The following is a 22,912-nucleotide window of genomic DNA, read 5'->3' on the forward strand; positions in this document are numbered from 1 at the left end:
CGGAGAGGAACTGTGTAATGCAATTTAGAAAGTTAAATATTATATCAAGAGTGAAGTGTTTCGCAAAAATATTGTTTTGTGTGACAGCTGGCCGTAACGTAAACAAAAGAGATTTTAGGTTGGGTATGTGGCGACGTGTAGCCTACATATTCAGGTGAACGCAATTATGGGCTTTATTTAACATTGACTTGATGGACGATATTTCGCATTGGTTTGAGAGTATTTCCTTTACAACAATGAGCCCATAACGATTCAGGTTATCAGACCTATAATGTGCACGTCGGTGGAAGTAGTAGTAGTAGTAGTAGTAGTAGTATGTAGTAGTAGTAGTAGTAGTAGTAGTAGTAGTAGTAGTAGTAGTAGTAGTAGTAATAGTAGTAGTAATAGTAGTAGTAGTAGTAGTAATAGTAGTAGTAGTAGTTGTAGTAGTAGTCGTAGTAGTAGATGTAGTAGTAGTAGTAGTAGTAGTAGTAGTAGTAGTAGTAGTAGTAGTAGTAGTAGTAGTAGTAGTAGTTAGTAGTAGTAGTAGTAGTCGTAGTAGTAGTAGTAGTAGTAGTAGTAGTAGTAGTAGTAGTAGTAGTAGTAGTAGTAGTAGTAGTAGTAGTAGTAGTAGTAGTAGAAGTAGTAGCGTATGGCTACACCTCCAAATTTCATTTCGTCAACCCAGCTTCTTAAGTCTTCCTCCGCCCTAAGGACGGTCCCGTATCCACCTTCAAGTTTAGTAACTGGACAGTGAGGGACGATGTGATCGCTGGTCTCTGGGGCTGCCTGACATTTCCGGCAGGTGTCACTGTTTCTAAGTTTCCATCTGCACATATTATTTTATGCAGTTCTGCCATGTCCAGTTAAGAGACGATTTGAGGAAACCCAGTATTTCCTGGCGTTATGAAATGCAGGCACTCTTTAAGTTGGATCTTTTATGATATTTCTTCCTCTTGGTGTTTCCCTGTTCCACATTTCCCTCCAGGGGGAATGTTAACAATAATATCTTAGTGTAAATATCAAATTGAGAAATTAGAGAGAAGGCACTGGTATAAGATGAAGTTCTGAAAAAGTGTGTGTGAAACAGTAAGCATGCCAGACAAAGCAAGAAAGAAAAAAGACAAGGGGAAAAAAATACCCCCAAAAAATCGTTCCTCGACTAGGGACCGAAGTTCGGACCTCTGATTTCCGACAATTCAAGGGGGGAAAACAGTCAAAAACATCAGTCTTCCACGACCGGGGATCGAATCTCAGACCTCTTGATTAACGGTGTTTTATACAAATTTGTTACAGTGAATGACATAATCAGTCGGATGGTGACAAAGTTTTAACTGAGATATTGCCAAGTTTAGTTAAATGGTCAATTTTTATCAAAAAATGAGATCTTGTCATAAATGATTACATCAACAATTTTTTTCATCTTCGGGAAATATCAAAGCGTAATTAATTTCACTTCTAAATATTTTTATAGCTAGTTAAGTTGAAAAAGTATGAAATTTGAGAAAAGTTGCTGGATACTTTTCCCATACATCTGACCATAACTTCATGAAAAATCACCCGATTTACTTCAAATAAAGATTATTAGGCTGTGGGGAGCATATTCTTTCAGAAAATGCAACATATGCAAATCCAAACTTTTCACAACCCGACTGATGATGTCATGCACTGACACATTTGTTAAGATCTGTATTCTAATGCACCCTAAGCAAAGCTGTTGCCATAAGGATGTTTTAATCATCTCTCGAGTCATTTCATTTTCACTTTTATTTCTTTACTTATCTTTTTAAAAAACATTGTTTAATCACCAATTTGTCCTCAGAACGGATTTATAGACAAAATCGGTTTTGAAAAGAGAACAAGGGCATCTAGATGTCTTCTCTTGTCCTCCTCCCCCCCCCCCCCTCCCCCCCACTCCCCTTCTTTTTTTTAAATTAAAAAAAGGTTTGTTTGTTTAAACTCCAACCTACATGAACGTAGCCGCCAACTGAGATTTTTAAAAAAAAGAATTAATAAATCTGAAAAAAAAATAATCAAATACAGTCAAAGCCGGTATTTTGAACGCCGCTTTATTGAAACAGTCGCATAATTGAAACGGTCCGTCTGTAACAAAAGTTTTTCTTTGTAATTTTTGCTGGTTAATCGGAACGTATACCGGTTAATTGGACAATGTGACCCTCAACAAATGATTTAAGATTTTTTTTTCTCTTTCCGCGTTATCTAAAACATGTGTATTCCCATTGAAAGGAACAGGAATGGAGTCATCCGTATCTTCAAATTAGAAAAAAAAATACCGAGTCGGTTAATTAACAATGGACTTGAGTATCACCAGCCATTCCCTTTAGGATAGTAATGCGCTATAATTTATTCATTTGTCAGTCTTGGTGATCAACAACTGATTAATGACAGCACAGGTAACGATGCAATGGTTGATTTGATGTTGACGATTCATTTTTCATCTTTTCGAGGTATTGGTGTAGTGAAAATACAGTGTGAATATGAAGTGATAAGAGGAAGATAAAAGTGTGTTCTCTATTACTGAATATAGATATATTATTATAGCCACTGCAAAATATATATGTTGTCTTGATCGGTTGTCCCAACGTAGGCCATAAGCGAAATCGGTTAATTGGAACGCCCTTTAATAAGAACGATTTCTGCGTAAGTGTTGTAAGTGACTTGCACTGTAATTGACACATAATGCGAAGTTTTCATAACACTTGGCCTCAAGCCTTGTCACGTGCCTAAATTTCATATGATCATTCAAAATACAAAATGGCGTTGACATGTAAACAAATTCTGTTGATGTTGGGAATGCTTATAACTGGAAGTATAAATACAATCACGAAAAAAGCCCAACTTCAGTGCTCGTAAGTGCCGATTTATTATGTTGAACAATCAATGTTGTTTGTTTACAAAGCGATTACAAACGCTTGAAAAAGCGGACAGCCAATCTCTCGAGTCATAATAACAAAGGCGAAAGTCAAGATGCAAGAAGTTCAGTGAAGTAGGCACCAACTACAAGTTCAAAGGTTTATTTGAGATGAGCATTTAAAAAAGGTTATCAGCTAATGGATAAAACGAAGATTATTCATCACTTGTATCACCAACGCGTTATAACCAATTCAGGCTTCAGGGCGAGCGTTCAATTTAGATAAAGATAGTGAGAGAACTAGCTAAGTAAGTTTCAGTTTCAAGTTTTTTTAGGCCAGGCAGTGTCTAACACGGTACACGGTAACCGGGCACCTAGCCTCAGGACCTACGTACACGGTAACTGGTTTGCCGCTACAATACAAGCAATAGATGGACCTCGCTCTGTATGTGTGTGTGTGTGTGTGTGTGTGTGTGCGTGCGCTTGTGTGTGTTATTTAAAAAAATCAAACGATTTATTTAACCCATTGTAAAGGCGAGATTCAAGGTTACCATGTATAAATGTGTAACCGTGTACGTAGATCGTGAGGCTAGTTAGTAACGAAAATAATGATACCAAAATATCTGTGATATTCCTCTTTTTTTATAAATGCATCTTTAATTGAACCCTCCTAAAACTGTTTGTAGAAGCGAACGGCAATTTCAAGTCATAACTTTCTTATGGGCGAGTTGGGTCACAATTTGACTCCCACTGCTGCTCACCAAAATGCCTAAAGTTACTGTGTACGTAGACACTCCGTTCAGTTTAAGTTTAAGTTTAATGAGCAGCAGCAGTGGGAGTCAAATTGTGACCCAACTCGCCCATGAGAAAGTTGTGATATATATCATAGATTTTTTTAAAAAATGGTGTTTCCTTTTTTATGCATGGAATTCTTAACATGTTCCCTTGTTGTTTCTTTATTTCAGAGTGAAAGGTTATGACTATGGGAATGGAACAGATTCCGATAAAGCTCATAACTTTGACCATCCCTGGTTCCAGACATGGATCATGTTTATTGGTAACCACCATATCTGAAATAAGATGTTCTAGTGAATCATTTGGATTTTTTTGTTCTTTACAGAATCAAAAAGAGTTTAACAAAGTTACATATATATCTTTACCATAATAGATAGCATTCCACTTCCACAAATGAGTTAACATTAACATCTCCATTTTCTATGTAATTCAAAATACAGATGGATGAAATAGATTTTATCGCGCTATGGAATGGAATGGTTCAGTCGGAAGTCATAGGCATTTTTTGGGTTTAGTTTTTTAGTCGTCATCCGGTATTATTTTTTATTGGTTAATTGTGCGTTCAACCATTTCTTGCTCCAAGTTTTGTTTTGAGCGTAATCACTTGTGTCTTACTTGCCTTGACTTATGCCTCTCGGCTCCTGGCGAAGCATAGGGCCTCAACATCATTCTTCCATCTTCTTCTGTCCTTGGCACAGACCTTTGCCTCAATCCAAGTAAGATTGGAGATGCACAAATCTTGGTGAAGGCTTCGTCTCCAAATATGTTTTGGACGACCCCATTTCCTTTTTCCCTGCAGGTTCAATTCAAGAGCCTGTTTGGTTATATAACAGGGCTCTTTCTGCAGGGTATGGCCAACCCCTCGCCACTTTCTGCGTCTGACCTTGACATCCATTTGCTCTTGATTTGTTCTTGTCCAAAGGTCAGTGTTTGGCACTTTGTCAAACAATTTCAACTTGAGATAATAACTAGTGGCAGAAAAAAAAGAAGATAATGTTATGTTGCCATAAGTAGCAGGTGTATGTTTGCTTGCGCTTCACAAGTGACAATATATAAAGTGAAGATGAAAAAAATGATCGTAAGTTAGATTCAAGACAAAATGTTTTCTCTAATGGTATGATATATTTTTCTAAGAGGAAACTGGTAGATTGAAATCTAAATGATACAAAATCATAGAAGACAAAAAGCATTTTTACATGTTCTTCATGTTTGTTCAGTTTTAGTTTTGCTGTTTGTTTTGTTTTGTTTTGTTTTTGTTTTTGTTTTTTCTTCAGTTTAAAAAAAAGTTAATTGTCTTTGTTACAATTTTTCCAGGAGAAAGTACTTGCTTGATAGGACTGTTTTTTGCACGTCGTAGAGAACGGAAAGAGAGGGAGAAAGTGGTGAGCCTTTTAAATTTTTTCGTCATCATAAGCATTATTACAATTACTATAATAATAGTAATAATAATAATAATAATAATAATAGTAATAATAATAGTAATAATAATAATAATAATAATGATGATGACGATGATATTGTTATTATTGTAATCATTTTTTAATTAGACGGGGGCTTCATCATTTAAACATTTAAAACATATCATGGCGATTTTGTAATTTTATGTCACCAACAAGGCGTCATGTCTCATCCTTTATATTAATTTACATTAAATATTGCTGTTGGCTCGGGTCTCCTTGTAAAGCGCTTTGAACATGTTTAGTGAATATTGTGCTATATAAAAGCTCAAGGGTTGTTTTTTTGTTTTTGTTTTTTTTTTTTAACAGAGAGCTTGGTCAGCTAAAGTGGGTCATAATCTGCCAGAATTTCCCAACCATCCACGGTAAGTTGATTAGTGAATTCAATTATCAAGGACTTTTTTTTTTGTTAACAAGGGTAAATTGTCACTTTGCAAACACTTTAAAAGATATTTTACATTGAAATAAGTGTTCATATGTCATTATCCAAAATATTATTTAAAAAAAAAAAAAAGACTTCTGTCAACAGTTTAGTCAATACCGAAAGTAGACTGAGCGACTGCAAAGACTTAGTAGTGATAAATTAGGAAACAGGTGCTGGTGTAGGATAAAGATTTGATAAAGTCTATTTGAAGCAGTGCCAGACAAAGTATTAGTAGTCCCTCAGAGACAGTGAGCCCATAGAACCGGAGTTTATCCCGGTTTCTGTAGCGTGAAACAGACAATAACAATTGCTTGCTATCCTTTTGATAGGACACTAGTCTATCACAAAGTACTTTCCACCAAATCTAACAGACTCAGCTACCCATTCATTGCTGGGTCGACAGGGGGGTCGGAAAAAATCTCAACTGCACCCGGGATGGATCTTGGTCCCTTTCTGTGTGAAGCGAGTGCTCTACCAATTGAGCTATCGGGACCCCCAGTGCCAGACAAAGCAGAGAGAGAGAAAAAAATACGAGGCAGGCTGATGGGTTTTTTTTTTTATCTTGTATTTTTCTCTCTGCTTTGTCTGACACTGTTTCATTTTAGATCTTTATCAAATGATGATGAATTATAATATATAACGTCAAAAAGAAACAAAGAAAAACACCAGATTTAAAAGGAATTGATGGGAAAGAGGATAACCGTTTAAAGATAAATATAACGAATATTATTACAGTTGCCTATGATTGATTTTACCCCACCATTTTATTCCAGGGTGTGGCAATGGATTTTGTTTATACCAACCTTCTGTGATCTGCTTGGGACATCCCTGGCTGGTAAGAGATTTTATTTATTTGCGGCTATGTGCAGATGTATGGTCTTGTGGTATCACTCGCTTTCGGATCGGAAGGTCCTGGGTTCGAGCCTCGCTCTGCCCATAGTTGAGTCCTTGGAAAAGACTCTTTACTCACATTCTCTCACTGTACTCAGGTGTAAAATGAGTACCTGGCTGTCAACAGCAGTGTCTCTGTTGGAAAAATTGTAGCATCGCCTAGCAGGCGTCATGTCTTGTCCTACATGTTACGTGTTGCTGTTGGTCAGGGATCCTTTGTAAAGTGCTTTGAGCACATTTAGTGGATATTGCGCTATATAAAAGCTCTAAAGCTCTGATTTTCTTTGATAATTGGTTTACTTTGAACCATTGCTGAAAGTTTGTGTCAATACTGGCATTTTGATTATAATAATATTCAACTGCAGGATTTGGACTTGGACTCTTTTCGTTAGCTAGGACGTTTATTGAGTTTAAGATGGTGGCTATTTGTTTTGAATTAGCATCTCTTTCAGGTAAACGGGCTTCACTGGTCTATCTCTCAGACAAATTGATCCTTCTGGGTGTTCATCCATGATTTGAATTGAATAAAGTAAACCTATTTATTTTAATCATAAAAAAATTTTCACGGACTACATTCATTTTGTCCTCTAATCATGGATGCAAGAGTGCCGGCTACTGCCGGCCGATTGGATTACCAAAAAAAAAAACGTCGCCGGCTTTTTGTGATTTGGATTTGATTGATTTTTGTTTTTTTGTTTAGGTCCCAACAATCGGGTCGGGCACGTCCATATAATTAAGCGAAACTTTTGAATCACGATGCTACTGTGACCCGGAAGTGATAGTTATATTATTAAATTTGAACCGGAAGTTGATTAGAGAAGAAATGAAAGTTGACCCAGACAAAAACACAGTCCGTGAATTTTGCAGGCTTTTTCAGATTATATGTCTGGTCATAAGTAGACTTGCAGGCTTTTTGAGGTCCAGTTGCTTGCACCCATGCCTCTAATAATCCATAGATTTGTAAAACAAAACAAAGCCTGTATGACACATGAATATCACTGAGGTCGGTTGTAAAGAAATGTTATGCATAATTAATTCATAGTTTCATTTACAATTGTGACATTGCTCAGTCACTTTGTAAGCCCTGTACTTAACATAGGGTGCCTGACAGCTTGTAAGCCAGGGGATCAGTTTTGATGCTGGTCCTCTGGACCCCTCTGTGTGCACCTGTTACCTATAATAAACTTGTTGGGTCTGTTAAATATGACTCTAAGTGATTTGCAATTGTCTAATGACTAATGTCTTTCTCAAGGGTAGAAAGCAACTGTAATTGTCTGTTTACTGTGACAGAAAGTTGGATAAACCACGGCTCCATTAGACTCGTGGCTCTTGAGGTACTACTTTTAAAATTATTATTTTATATCAACCATTTTTTTTTTTTTTTTTTTTTTGGGGGGGGGGGGGGGGGGTTTATACCAGAAACTCTTTTTTAATTTTTTTTTTTTTTATACCAGACACTCTTTTTTTAAATTTTATTTTTTCTATACCAGACACTTTTTTTTTTGTATTTCAGGTATCGGCCTTGTTATCGTAGATGCATCGGTCTGGCAAATGTTGAGGGGAGCTATTATCATTTTCGCTGGTATTTTGTCTGTAAGTTGTCTCAAGTGTTTCACTTCTTCATAGTTCCAGTTTCTGAAGTTCCACATTCTTATGTTCCACTTCTTAAAATTAACACTTGCTACTACTTTCTATTTCTAAGTTCATCATCTAAAGCCTAATGCTATTGTTATAGTCTTTCCAGTTTCCTATTTTTGTTAGTATTTTCACAATCCTAGGCTTTAGGCAGCCCCCACCGCTCTCTACTGTTATATACGAGAAGAGTAGATTTCCAAAACTCCCTAACTCCGTTTTTCCCCTGATTGAGAAATTGAGGATTATTTCCCCTTAAATTTCTCATGCATTCCATTATTTTATCATATTTAAACTTCAAATTCATACAAATCATGGGAAATTTTTCTGCCAAATGATGCTTAAAATAAAGTTTATATTTCAATATATCTCAAAAAGCAGAAAAATCGACTTAACGAGTTTTGGAACGGCCTTCATTATATTATATATATATAAATATATATATATATATATATATATATTTATATATATATATATAAATTATTATATTATTAATTTGATCTTTGCTTTGCTTTCTAGTTTCTGAATTGATAAAGTTATAGGTTGAAACATTGTTGTGATAGTTTTGATATTTGTATTCATTAGCTTTTAAACTTCCTGTCTGATTTTTATTTATAATGCTGTGTTCTCTTATGTCAGCCATCTTTTTGAAGCGTAAACTGAAGGGTGTGCATTGGTTGGGTATGCTATTGACAATGTTTGGGTTGGTGCTTGTTGGATGTTCCAGCGTCTTTAAGAGCAAGAAAAACGAAGGGTCAAAGGCCATCATAGGTAAGATCTCACTTTTAAAATCGCATTTACCCATATAACCTGATTTAACTTATTTATTACTGTTTACATTGTTTTTGTTGATGGCTGATGAGGGGCATGAACCCAAAGCGTTCCTTTTTACCTTTGTTTTTTTTTGGGTTTATTTTAAACTTCGTTAAAATATTTTTCTTTAATCTGTGTATTTTGTTTATTTTGTATAGAGACATATTCTTTACTATTTATTGTCTATTATGATTGATTTATTTTGTTGTTGTTTTGTTTGGGGGGGGGGGGGGGGGGGGGGGGGGGGGGAGATTGGTGAGTTTTTAAAAACTGTTTTGTTTTTTAAAATTTTGTCTTTTTTTTTGTTTTCTTTGTTGGTTTTACTTGTCATATATGATAAAAATATTCCCATTTTGCTGTGTTAGCCTCAACAGATTGGCCTTGGGGATAACTTGATTACCTTTCCTGACTTCTTGACTGTTCAAATTACAAAGTTTTCATCACTTTGACATGTTAGAGAAGAGAAACTGCTGTTTTCTGGTTTTTTATTTAAAAGAGTTAATCATAAAGTCATTGCATAGTTTTGGTGTCTCAGCGTCACAGTGTCTGATTATGTAACAAAGTAAAGGGATGTTAAGCACTTTCAGTAACTAGATGGGTGACATGGCAATGGATTGAAACTTTTAATGAGAATCAGCTTTGAAAAAAAAAAGAAAAATTCCTTTAGATTTATTAGGCTCATCGAGTGGGATTTTATCTCGGTTTCTATAGCGTGAAATGGACAATAGAAATTGATTGCTATCCTTTGGAAAGAACACTTGTCTATCACAAAGTACTTCCCACTAGATCTAACAGAACTAGCTACCTTATCACTGCTGGGTGGACAGGGGGTTAGAAAAGAAATCTCAACTGCACTCGGGATTGGTCTTGGTCCCTCTATGTGTTGGGGCTAGTACTCTACCAACTGAACTATTGGGCATCTCTATACATTTATTTGTTCTCAGTCGGTATGAAATCATTGATATTAATAGATTATTTTTTATGAATTTTAAATGTCTTAAAAATGTTTTAAATGTCACCAGGTATTGTTTTGATTTTGGCATCTCAATTGGTAAGCGCCACTCAAATGATTTTGGAAGAAATGTTCTTAAAGAAAAGGAATTTTCCTCCTTTACAGGTAGGTGGTATTGGTGAATATGTGTGGCTATGTGGTCTTGTTGTACGAACACTCATTTTCGGATTGGAAGGTCCTGGGTTTGAGCCTCTCTCGGTGCGTCCTTGGAAAAGACTCTTTACTCACATCTCTCACCATACTCAGGTGTAAAATTAGTACCTGTCTGTTAACAGTGTTGTCTCTGTCGGAAAAATAATTGTAATATCACCTAACAGGTGTCATGTCTCATTCTACATGTTACGTGTTGCTGTTGATCAGCGACTCCTTGTAAAGCAGGTTGAACACGTTTAGTGGATATTGCTCTATATAAAAGCTCAAGTTTGTTTGTTTGTTTATAAGGAATTTGTGGTTGAGCTGTCAAAAGTCAAACAATGTTGAGCATCCTCAGTGGCTGGAATGGTGACATTATTATTATAAAATCTCTGCCTTTGGTACTGTATCTTAAGATAATGCACTTTACACACATTGAAAATGACTTCGTACGTTTTGAAAGTTAGCTACTCATATGTAGCAGTGGTTCATTTTCCATGGGTTAGTAAGTTAGGGGTAAAATTTAGCATGCAATCGAAACTTTTAATGAAAATCACATTTGGGCGCTTTTAGATAGAATGAAGTTGACGTCACTTGGGTCATTGTTATTGTTTGTTGCCATCTGCGTTTATGAATAATTCTCACTAAACTGTATTAACCAGACTATAAACATTTAAGGTTACATATAGTTTTGTGTGTTGGCCCGTTATATTTCTGGATGGCAATGTTGTGAGTTTATTAGCCAAGTGCACACTATCTATAAGACTCCTATTAGAAATTATATCTTACTTGTTTACTTTCTTTAGACATCATGGGTAATTCCTTTTGACATCAGATATCCTGTTTGATTCTTCTTCTTCCAGTGTCATCTCATGGATTGAGGTCGACTTGAAATGACACGCCAATCTTCCCTGTTGACAGCTTGCTGACTGCATTCGGCTGCCGACAATCCTGTCCATGTCTTCACATCATCTATCCAAGTTCTTGCTGGCCTGCCTCTTCCTCTTTTCCCCTCAACTCTACCCTCAAGAATGTCCTTGTTGACAGTTTGATGGCGTCTTAGGTGTCCAAAATACTTAAGTTTTCTTGTTTTTATTACTTTCATTAGGGTCGGTCTGATATCAAGGATGTCACAGACTTCTTGATTTGTTTTCTTTTCTTTCCAACTGATTTTTCCAAGGCGACGGAAAGTCCACATTTCAAAGGCCTCAATTCTTTTCTCTATTTGTTTGTTCAAGGTCCATGTTTCTGAGCCGTAGAGAAGTGTTGAGTGGACATAACATTTGAGTATTCTTATTCTCGTTTTCATCTGCGTTTGTTGCGAAGTTAGAATGTTATTCAGTTGACTGAACCTCGACTTAGCTATAGCAATCCTGTTTTTCACTTCCAGCTCATTCTTTCCTTGTTGGTCATCGTCTGTCCAAGATATTTAAAAGAATCTACTTGTTCGATGTTTTGATTATTAATTTGGACTTTTGCGCTTTTTTCAGGCTTCTTTGACATGACCATTACCTTCGTCTTTTGAACATTCATCTCTAGACCCTTTGCTGTACTGTTCAGGTTTACTTGATTTGCAAGGATCTGTAGATTTGTCTCGTTCGATGCCAACAATACTGTATCATCTGCATATCTCAGATTATTTATCCTCCTACCTCCAATAACAATACCTGGAATGTGCTCGGTTTTACGGAAGATAAACTCTGTGTACAGGTTAAATAGATATGGAGAGAGGATACATCCTTACATCCTGTTTGATGGATTATCCATATTCCTTCATGGAATGCCTAGGCGACGGGATCTATTGCTCCGTTGCGAAAGGGCATAATTTTAAAAAGATATTTACTTAGTAATTATTCATGGTTATGCAATATACAAGTGCTATATATTATTATCATTTTTATTATTATTATTATTATTATTATTATTGTTATTATTATTATTATTATTATTATTATTATTATTATTATTATTATTATTATTATTATTATTATTATTATTATTATTATTATTATTATTATTATTATTATAATGTCTAAGTCTTCCTTAAGTATGTACCATCATCTAGGTTGATTCATAGAGTATATAAATTTTAATTTAGTTTTGATCAATTTCTACTTTTATCCCTTTTACCTTTCAAGGTTGTTGGCATGGAAGGAGTCTTTGGGTTTTTGACCATGACAATTGTAAGTAGTGAGAATGTTTTTTCCATATTCCTAATGAAAAATTGAAGTACGTTTAAATAGACTAGCGATATCATGAACTGCAGTTTCTCTTTTATTCTTGCTTTCTTTTTTATTTTCTTCCCTCTATTTTTCTTTATTTCCTTCCATCTTTCTTTCTTTCTTTATTTATTCATATTTTTTAAAAATTTCCTTTTATCTTTCTTTATTTTCTTCCTTTTCTTCTTTCTTTATTTCCTTTCTTTCTTTCTTTCTTTCTTTCTTTCTTTCCTTTATACTTTTTTCTTTGCTAGGTTACGTCTGCTACAAAAGTTTCAAAGGGTGGTACACTCGACTTATAGCAGGAACTATGTAGAAAGATTATGGCTAATGTTTTTTATTATTATTATTATTATTTTATTATTATTATTATTATTTTATTATTTATTATTATTATTATTATATTATTATATATTAATATTATATTATTATTAATATTATTATTATTATCATTATTGTCCTCCATCTCAGGCCGTGTTGCCAGCGATGTATTTCATTCCAGGCGATGGCGTCCATGGCAGTTATGAAAACAGTTTGGACGCGTTGTACCAAGTAGCCCACAGTCCTAAGCTCCTCATCCTGTGTCTTCTCTACCTTACATCTATAGCATTCTACAATTTCTTTGGATTGGCTGTCACTAGATCTCTTACAGGTACCACTGATGAATTCGTCCTTGTTTGGATTATCTATTAAGGTTGTCCCTAAATTAATAATAATAAATAAATAAAATGAAATTCCCTTTATTCATCCCATAGGGGAAATTTGTCTCTAGGGTCTAAGACTGGAATAAATCAGGTATCAGCCGCAGTGCAGCACGGCAAATTGAGATAGGGCGAGGTGACTTGCAGCGGTGAACAAACACTGTACCTTTCGTACTGCTGAGCCACTCTGCCCCTAAATTTGACGAAGATAAATAGATAGGAATATTTGTATATCACATTGCCATGAATGGGGTCCTGATAACTCAGTTGATAAAGCACTCGATACACAGTAAAGGGACTGGGATTGATTGGGTGAAGTCTAGGTCTTATTCCACCCCCCATCCCTGTCCATCCAGCAGTGATTGGGTCTCAGGGGTGTCTATAACATCCAGTTGAATTACTTTGCAATTGACTAACATCCTATCCAAAGGGTAGCAAGAAATTCTTTTCCATTTCATGCGATAGAAACCAGGATTATCTCCAGCCCCATGGGCCTAATCTAATGGCTCTAAAGGAACACATGCAATGGATTCACCATTCTTCATCGGAAGATATGTTTAAAAAGCATCTTAATACTTTGTTATTTTCCAAATTGACATCATATCCAAAGGGTAGCAATAAATTATTTTCCATTTCATGCTATCGAAATTGGGATAAACTCGAGCCCCATGGGCCTAATGGCTCTAAAGGAATATATGCAATGGCTTCACCATGCTCAATAGGCTTCACAATGTTTCATTTATCCCCAAACATTTCTCTGCAGTCAATCTGGTTTGTTGTTTTTAGTAATATTTATGTTTTCATTGGGCTTTTTTTGTTGTTGGCTGAAGAAGGGTTTTGAGCCCAAAACATTCTGTATTTTGTATTTTGTTCTTTTTTTAAGCTGCTATATTCATTTTTGTTTATTACTTTTAAATCGTGGACAAAGTAATTTTTGTTGACCTTTATTCTCCTCTTGTTACATTGACAGCTGTTCACAAAACTTTGTTTTATTGGGTTTTTTTGTTGTTGGCTGAAGAAGAGTTTTGAGCCCGAAACGTTCCGTGTTTGGCATTTTGCAGTTTTTGTTTTAAAGCTGTCATATTCATTTTTAAGCGTGGACAGTGTAATTTTTGTTAACCTTTATTGTCCCCCTTGTTTCATTGACAGCCGTTCACAGAACTTTGATAGATGCTTGTAGGACGATACTTGTGTGGTTGGTTTCCTTGTTTATTTATTATGCCATCGACAAGGTGAGTACAAGTACAATCACTGGTCATGTTTTAAGACATATTAGCAATAAAAGGAAATGGAAGCTTTGATTTAGTTAATGAAGAGAGATGATGTGGACGTTTTGGGTTTCCCCTTTGTCATCAAAACATGATGAATGAAATGTATCTGGAATGTATTATATCCACTTTATGTCCACTTTCCAAGATTTTTCTACCGAGAAGACCTACAAAATATCTCTGCCGTTTATCTGGAATTTAGTAATGTATTTATGTCTTTATTGGGTTTTTTTTTGTTGTTGTTGGCTGAAGAAGGGTTTTGAGCCCAAAACGTTACATGTTTGGTATTTTGTTCTTTTTTGAGATATTTTATTCATTATTGTTTATAACTCTCCACACTTTTGCATGGGTATCAATGTTTAAATAAGATTGTTGATCAGTTCTCGTGTAACGAACATGCATCGAGTTGTTGCTTATAATTTAGGTTGTAGATGAGCGTTGGATTTTTATTGGTTTTAATTGTCCTCTATTCTTTGCTGTTTTCAGACTTTTGGTGAAGCTTTTGATAAACAATATGGATTATTGCAATGTAAGTATAACAACTTTCACTCCTTATTTATATATGGCTTTCAATGAAAGAGTAACTCTCAAGAAAAGACAAATTAAACCCAGGCATTATCCGCAATGCAGCAAAACCAAGTTAGCAATTGGAGCAAAATTTCTTCCTCAAAATGTTCAGATTTTATCTTACACCGGCGCCTGGTCATTAATTTCTTAATACATGAGAATAGGATAGTACCTAGTTTTATTCAATATCTATTATTACTACCCTGTTAATGGCGTTCACTCCGTTGGATATAATTAGGGGACAGAATTTGTGGTAAATGCATTCACCTAACAGTCAAAATTATGAGGGGCTTGGTGAAGCTTTTGATAAACAATATGGATTATTTCAATGTAAGTACAACAACTTTCACTCCATATTTATCTATGGCTTTCAATGAAAGAGTAACTCCCAAGACAAGATAAATTTAACCCAGGCATTGGCCGCAATGCAGCACCGACAAGTTAACAATAGGAGCAAATTGTTTTATTGCAGAAAATATATATATATATAATTTCTTAAAACTGACTAAAATTTATATTTCTTGTCTTTTTAACCTTAAAATCTCCTTTTGGTATCTGGTTCATCCCAGCATAATACTGATTTGAAGTGATGAGTTACAAATGTGACCCAGTGATCCTTGAAAATAATTATCTATTTGACATTCACAGTGACTAACTATCTATCTATCTATTTCTATTTTAACAACCAACAGTGGATGGCTTTGCTTTCCTACTTATTGGAACTGCGTTTTACAATCACCTCATGGATGTCCCGTGTATGCCTTGGTGTTCTCAAGACAAGGAGATGCAGGTATTGTATTGCTGCTTACTTAACTATCCATGGGCAGGGGCGGGGCGGGGGGGGGGGGGGGGGTCTGCTTAACTATCCATGGGCAGGGGGGGGGGGTGTGTGCTTACTTAAGGGGGGGAGCGACATTAAAAGTGATGAATTTTTACCCAGTTTGCTGAAATTAGATTTTGGTGGTATGTTGTCATGTGACCCCCGTTTGTCTGCATAAAAAATTGCATGAGAACTTCATCTTCAGTTTTTTTCAACTCAAAATAACGTATTTTGTGACCCATAGTATGGTTAAATCCTGCCCATTTTTAGTTCCAGTGGACTGATTTAATGAAAGAATATCAAATAGTCTTTATAACTAAGTAAAGGCAAAAACATATCAATGAAAAGTAAAAACTCTCCTCTATCTTCAACAACCAATCACTTTGTTCTTAATTATGTCATGTGGTCACAATCCAATCAGAGAGCGAAAGGAGAGTATTTCCCTAAACTCATTTACTTTGACTTTTAAATGCGTTTTTCTCAAAACTGCAATTTTCGTCACTATCCTCCCTCAGTTTTCAACCAATCTTCTTCAAACTTTCTACAAATGAGTGTTATACAAATACGCAGGTCCTCTAGGAGCCGGATTTTAAAAAAAATAAAAAATTTATGAGTAATTTGAAATTATGTAACTTTTTTCAAGGGGAATAATCGAGTAATAACTTTGAACTTTAATTTTTAAAGTTTCTAAGTAAAAAATTAAAAATCAGGCTCCTAGAGCCTCTTTACTTTCCTTTTTTTCTACATCTGGCCAAAATATTATGGCAATCAGTTGATAAACAAAAAAGCCTTTGACTTTTTACGGTTTGTTTTTTCATTTTTCAATATGGCGTCATTTCCATAGCAACGGGCAACTTTTTTCGTAAAAAATTATATGCAATTATCCTTCCTAAACATATACATTATAACTGTGCATAGATGTTTAGGATATTTCATCAAATAAAAAAAATGACCCTCTAGTGTCGCTCCCCCCCTTAACTATCCATGGGGGTGGGGGGGGGGGGTGTGCTTTCTTAACTATCCACGGGGAGAGGGGGTGCTTACGTAACTATCCATGGCATGGTGGGGGGGGGGGGGGGGTCCCGATATTTCAGTTGGTAGAGCACTGACTTCACTTCGCACACAAAGGGACCAAGATAGATCCCCGAGTGATATCAAGTAATTTTTTTTATTGCTATCTAGCTGTGATTAGATAGCTGGGTCTGTTACATAAAATTAATTGAACCATTTCTTTCTTTTTTTTCATCATTTTTGATTACTTTTTTTTTAACGATATAAGAGCCATTTTACGACTTGGAATTTGATTGTGTATAACTCTAGCCAGTGCCTGCTTTTTGTTTAATGAATCTATACCAACCACATCTAATGCTTTGGAAGTCAATATTATGCACAATAATGTAAGTCATTGAATTTATAGGCAGTGGTGAACTATAAATTTTAAATTAAATTGAGTTTTTATATAGCACAATATCCACTAAAGGTGCTCAAAGTGCTTTACAAGGGGTCCCTGGCCAACAGCAGCACTTAACACGTAGGACGTGACACGACGCCTGTTAGGCAATATTACATTTTTTTCAGACAGAGACAATGTTCTAAATGGCCATGTATTCATTTTACACCTGAGTACGGTGAGAGAATGTGAGTAAAGAGCCTTTTCCAAGAACTATGCACCGAGCAAGGCTCGAACCCAGAACCTTCTGATCTGAAAGCGAGTGTCATACCACTAGACCACATAGCTGCACTAAGATAAGTGGTGTCCGATGGAGAAGGTATTTTTTTTTTTTTTCTTCTTCAAGTAAATATTGAATATAATCTGTGTTCTCAAATCAATTTTTTTTTCTTCTTTGGCTCACCCACAGGCAGTCCCTCCAGCGATACGACCAAACAACCAGGAGGAATCCCATGGATCGGATGTGGATGAAACATCTCACCTGTTGAGACACGACAGTGGAAGAACTGTTCAAAGTTAATCTTTCTATATAGTACATATCATAATGATTTAGTATACAGTATTTAACTCCCTCGTGTTCATGTGAATGGGCAATCAAATCAAACATTTGAACAAATTTGTTTGATTTTCATTCATGTTGAATGTGATAGAGTTAATTATGTAAAATGTGTAGCCTTCAGATAGAGCTAACACAGCACTGGTTTAAAGAATCGTTCTTTAAATGGAAATTAATGTAGGGCAGAATTTGAAGTTAGATTTGCTGAACGGTAGAACTTGGAAACAATGGGAGTAATGAGACTTGCAGTTATTTTCCATTCATTATACTTAAATATATTTGAATCTTATTGCTTGAAATTGCAGTGTTCAAAAGACAAGTTCACGATTATTTTTATCAGATGCAGAAGTCAGTGATATTCTTTTACTTAACTAGTGTCAGGTATCCAATCTTTCTGTGAAAAAATGTTTTGATCAGTTTCAGAAAAAAAAAAAGGTTAGCGGTGCCCAAATGAGCCAATTACGATGGGTAGAAAAATAAAGTGAGTAAACGTGGCTCATATGTATTATAAAAATAAATGTCATATCACCTAACTGGCGTCATGTTTTGTCTTACATATTAAGTGCTATTGCTGGCTTGGAATCCCTTGTAAAGTGCTCTGAGCACGTTTAGTGGATATTGTGTATATATTATGTCAGAGAATGATCATAAAGAAATTTATTTTTTTCTTTCTCTCTCTTTTTTTTTTTTTTTCCTAAAACGATTACTCCTATGTATTCTGAATAATATGCACAATATTTCCAACAATAAAGAATGTTTTAAATTGAATTGCGCTATATTAATGCTCTAATTTATAAGATTGATACAAAAGGTGCCAACATGAGACAAACATTCTCTTTTTTATGAGTCATGTTTACTCACTCTTTTATTTTTTCTTTCTTTGTTTTTTTCATTGTAGTGTCATTTTAATTCTCAGCCTTTCACCAATGATATGACCCGTAAGTTTTTCATCAATTGAATAAATTAAAAGGTAAATGCTCCTCTTTAGTATGGGTGCGTGGATTGTGGAAGAAAGAGGAACAATGAAAGAGACTTATAAATGAATGAGTCAGAGAGAGAGAGAGAGAGAGAGAGAGAGAGAGAGAGAGAGAGAGAGAGAGAGAGAGAGAGAGATTTGGATGGGAGTGAGAGTATTTAAAGTTTCAGAGCTTCCTCATCACGATAAAAATAAACAAGAAATCCAGATATCGTTTGCATGACCAAGTTTCAATGTCGGTGTCTTCATAATGACGGTTATTGTTTATATAAATAGCGTTGACGCTGCCTTTGAGATTTGTAAAAAGCACACTTTCAATGAAGCATGCAGTGGATTGGAACATACAATCTGCATGAGGTCAGCATTCTTAAAGTTAACTTCTGCTTTAAGTCAACACTATTTGTTGGTCCCAAATTTTCTGTTCTTTATCTAAGTGTATTCTATTAATGATGGATAAAGTCAACCTTGCTTAAAGTCAACCAATCTTTCTGGTCCCGTAGTGTGTTGGATTTATCAGGATTCCACTGTGTATATTTAAATGTTAAGATGATTTCAATGCATTTTAGGAATTAAAAACATCCAATTCATCCAGACGTTTGGAGACACTTGGTAACTACTTATTGCTGCCACCATACTGCCGTTACCTGAAAACAACCCATTTAAAAAAAAAATTGGCCAGAAAACTCAACCTTCAAATACCTATTCATTAAGATGACCCTCATTTTGTCCCCCCAAAAAAACCCCTCAAACCCGGGACTTTATGGAAGTACCAGGTTTGATAGTTTTTGACAAGATGAGGCCATTTTAATGAATTGGTATTTGAAGGTCAAGTTTTCTGGCCAAATTTTTAATATGGATATTTGAGTAAATCATTCTTTTTCTGACTTTTTAAATCCATTGCTAGGGTTAAGACAAATGTCAACATAAATAAAATCACCTATTCGTCTATACGCCTTGACACATACTATCCCGTGCACCAATAGCAATAGCAACTTTAATTTGCACCATAAATTATCATCATCATCATTGCCTTTTTCACCCTGGGTCAGGGTATAGGCCACAGACAAACAGTTTCTATCCTGAGCTAACTTTTTTATCTTGTTCCACCATAAATACCTATCCTTATTTCTTAATTATTTTTGTGGCCAAAACACTCAGTTGCCTTCAATTATTATTCAATGCCATATGAATTATTAATTTCATTTTTCATTCTTTGTTGATTTACTTCTTATTCTATTATTAGTAACAGGAGTTGTAGTCCCACCAAATAGAAAATGAGTACTCTATCACAAAAAAAAAAACCCAAAGAATCGAACACGTGTGCACAAAAGGTGCTGGACAAAGCAAGAAAGAAAAATACAAGAAAAAAAAAAAAACCCATCCCAAAACATCAGCCGAGGCTGACAGATTTTTTGGGATCTTTTTTTTTCTTGTGTGTTTCTGTCTTGCTTTATCTGGCACCTTTCGAGCACACTTGTTCGGTTCTTTGTCTTACATTGGTCCTGCTCCTTAATTTATTTATTTGATATTTTCTATAAAAAGCCCTCTAGCCATAAATTTTGAAATCATCTGCAATTCCTGTAGTAGACATAAATTAGTTTCCTCCCCCCCCCCCCCCCCCCCCCTCTTGTTTTTTTCCTTTTTTTTTTGGTATTTATATATGGTAATATGAGTATCAAAAGGTGATATATTTGAAACATTTGCATATTTATGCAAGTCTAACAGCCTAACGCAGCAGAAGGCTTAATTTATCAAATGAAGAATAGTTTGAGATTTTATTTTCATTATAACAAAGAGGCTTTAACTTGGGTTGTCAGGCTCTTATACATACTTAGGACAAAGCCTACCTTGAGCTAATGCATGCTAGGATAGCCCCTAGAGCATGCATAATATAGTGGGATAAGCTGTGTTTAACAAATGTGGATTATTATATTTTTTTAAATTTATTTTTATTATTATTATTAATATAATAATAATAAAAATAATAATAATAATAATAATAATAATAATAATAATAATAATAATAATTATTATTATTATTATTATTATTATGTCGGGATATTACTTGGCATTGCAGTCAGTCTAGAAACACATACCAAGGCAGGGCAATCCACCCTAGAGCCTGAATGACTCATGCTCATGTCATCCCAGATCCACAACTACATGGTTCTGCTTATCTCCCAATAATAATAAATAATAAAGTGTTCTTATATAGCGCTAAATGCCAAAGCCTCAAAGCGCTTTACAATATACTTATCAAACCATAAACACACTCCTATCGAGCCAAACAGACAGACACACAACAGTCGCACACACTAACAATAACTATGCAAGTTTTACAAAATGAAATTGACATTCAACAAAATGGAATCAAAAAATAAAATGTATAATTTACTCATCAATAAGAAAATGCCTAGGATACAAATTTCTGGCAAAGATGAGTCTTTAGATTTTTCTTAAAACTTTCTACTTTCAATGATTCAACCAAAGTCATGTATAAATTAGTTATTTTCCCGTCTGAGTTTTTAAGTTTTCTTTTAGTTTTTGTTCTTTATTTATTTCTGTATTATCAATGATATTATTATTCATTCATTCTATATTTATAAATTGCCAACTAAAGTGTGTACTATAGTCTATGCAATACCAAGCTGCTAGAAGCCTTGTACTATAAAGGGTAATTCACAAAAATGAATAGAACAACTTGGTAATAGAAATAAATACCAAGCACGGAACATTTTGGGCTGAAAACCCCTCTTCAGCCAATAATAAAAACATAAATACATTGTCATTACTTAAAGAATGGAAATACGGCGGAGACAAAAATTCTTTCCGGTTTTTAAGTAACATGTTTATGTTTTTATTGTTTTTCTTGTTGGCTGAAGAAGGGTTTTCAGTCCAAAACGTTCCATGTTTGGTATTTATTTCTTTTTCCAAGTTGTTCTTTTCACTTCTGTTTATTACTATATATTTGCCATATGTCATGTGGCCATACTCCAATGTCTGATTAATACATTGCCATTGTATATTTCCTGGGTGAGGTTCCTGACCTCCCATAGTGGGCAGGGAGGCACTTACTGTGTCTTCTATCCCCCTATATCTGTTTTCCAACATACTTCTGTTTTTGTATTGGAATGAGATTACTTGGTTTAGCCCTGGCCGGATACCCTTGTTGAGATGGAAGACAGTCAAATGTATAGTTAGAGTTTTGGGAGATGATATTTTGTTGTCTTGTAAATCATTTCTCTGTTATGTATTGTATTATTTTTGTTTTACATATGATTTGTAAACATTTGAGTGTGTTCCTCTTACCATCTCTCTGTTGTTATGTATTGTTATATTTGTTATTTTGAATGTATAATGTAAGCATTTGAGTGTATTCCTCTTAGTGGGATCTTGCGCTGGTGTCTGGGTGAGACATTTAGGTGATCTCAAACTAAGTACATTGATAGTGTGCTCTTGGAATATACACGTTTCCTATTTGAACTAATTCCCCTTTGTCTTACCTTTTCTTGGGTACTTTAATTGTAATTCTAGAACTTTTTACTATCCCATTTTATTCCTTCTTACTGGCGCTGATATGACCTTAATGTGTTGCAAGCGCCGCAACTTCCTTACAAACAAAAACTAACAAAACATTGTATATTTCATGCTAGAAATGTCTATACTAATTCAAATGAAGGCTGGTTTTCCAAAACTCATCAAGTCGATTCTTCTACTTTTTGAGATTTTCTATCCGTGAGATAAATTGAAAAGTAAATTTTATTTTAAGCATCATTTGTCGCAAGAATGTCTGTATATTTGTATGAATTTGAAGTTAAAATATGATAAAATAATAGACCGAATGAGAAATGATAGGGGAAATAATCCTCAATATCTCAAATTTCTCCATTTTGGGGAAGAACGGAGTTAGGGAGTTTCGGAAAACCACTCTTCAATTATACACTCTCTAGTCTCACCCTCTAATACTGGCATGGCGTTTTTTTGCATCGCTTGCGGCCGCAAAAAAATCGCAAAATATCACTGATTTACAATGGGGCCGCAAAATCTGCAATTATCTGCAAATTTTCGAGATTTTGCAAAAAAAAAAAAACAAACATAAAGACAATTCTTTTTTTCTTTTAATTTGATAGCTCGTGTAGAACGTTTCTTTTTACTATCTCATTTTCTTCCTTTTTACTGGCGCTGATATGACCTTACATTTGTTCATTTGTTGCAAGCGCTGTGAAACCCTTAAAAACAAACAATTCCCTTCTCTTTCATGAACTAATTATGGATTTTTAGGAAAATTAATCGCAATTTTTTTGCAAATTTCTTGTAAATTTTGCTGTTTTTAGCTTCCAAAATTTGG

General features: G+C 34.9%; 1 protein-coding gene across 1 annotated transcript; it reads left to right on the top strand.

The window, feature by feature from the left end:
* The first annotated feature begins 2,754 nt into the window (after positions 1 to 2,754).
* On the top strand, positions 2,755 to 22,660 carry LOC144963285 (solute carrier family 35 member F6-like). The gene is made up of 14 exons (XM_078897169.1): positions 2,755 to 2,849; positions 3,817 to 3,908; positions 4,961 to 5,028; positions 5,413 to 5,468; positions 6,301 to 6,362; positions 7,932 to 8,015; positions 8,690 to 8,821; positions 9,886 to 9,980; positions 12,146 to 12,190; positions 12,698 to 12,878; positions 14,077 to 14,159; positions 14,682 to 14,724; positions 15,455 to 15,552; positions 17,442 to 22,660. Exons 1-14 carry the CDS (start codon positions 2,755 to 2,757, stop codon positions 17,550 to 17,552), a joined length of 1,245 nt encoding a protein of 414 aa, XP_078753295.1. The 3' UTR covers positions 17,553 to 22,660.
* The last annotated feature ends 252 nt before the right edge of the window (positions 22,661 to 22,912 follow it).

Source organism: Berghia stephanieae, chromosome 1, assembly GCF_034508935.2.
Source record: "Berghia stephanieae isolate SIO BIC M18660-M18661 chromosome 1, UCSD_Bste_1.3, whole genome shotgun sequence".
NCBI lineage: Eukaryota > Metazoa > Mollusca > Gastropoda > Nudibranchia > Aeolidiidae > Berghia > Berghia stephanieae.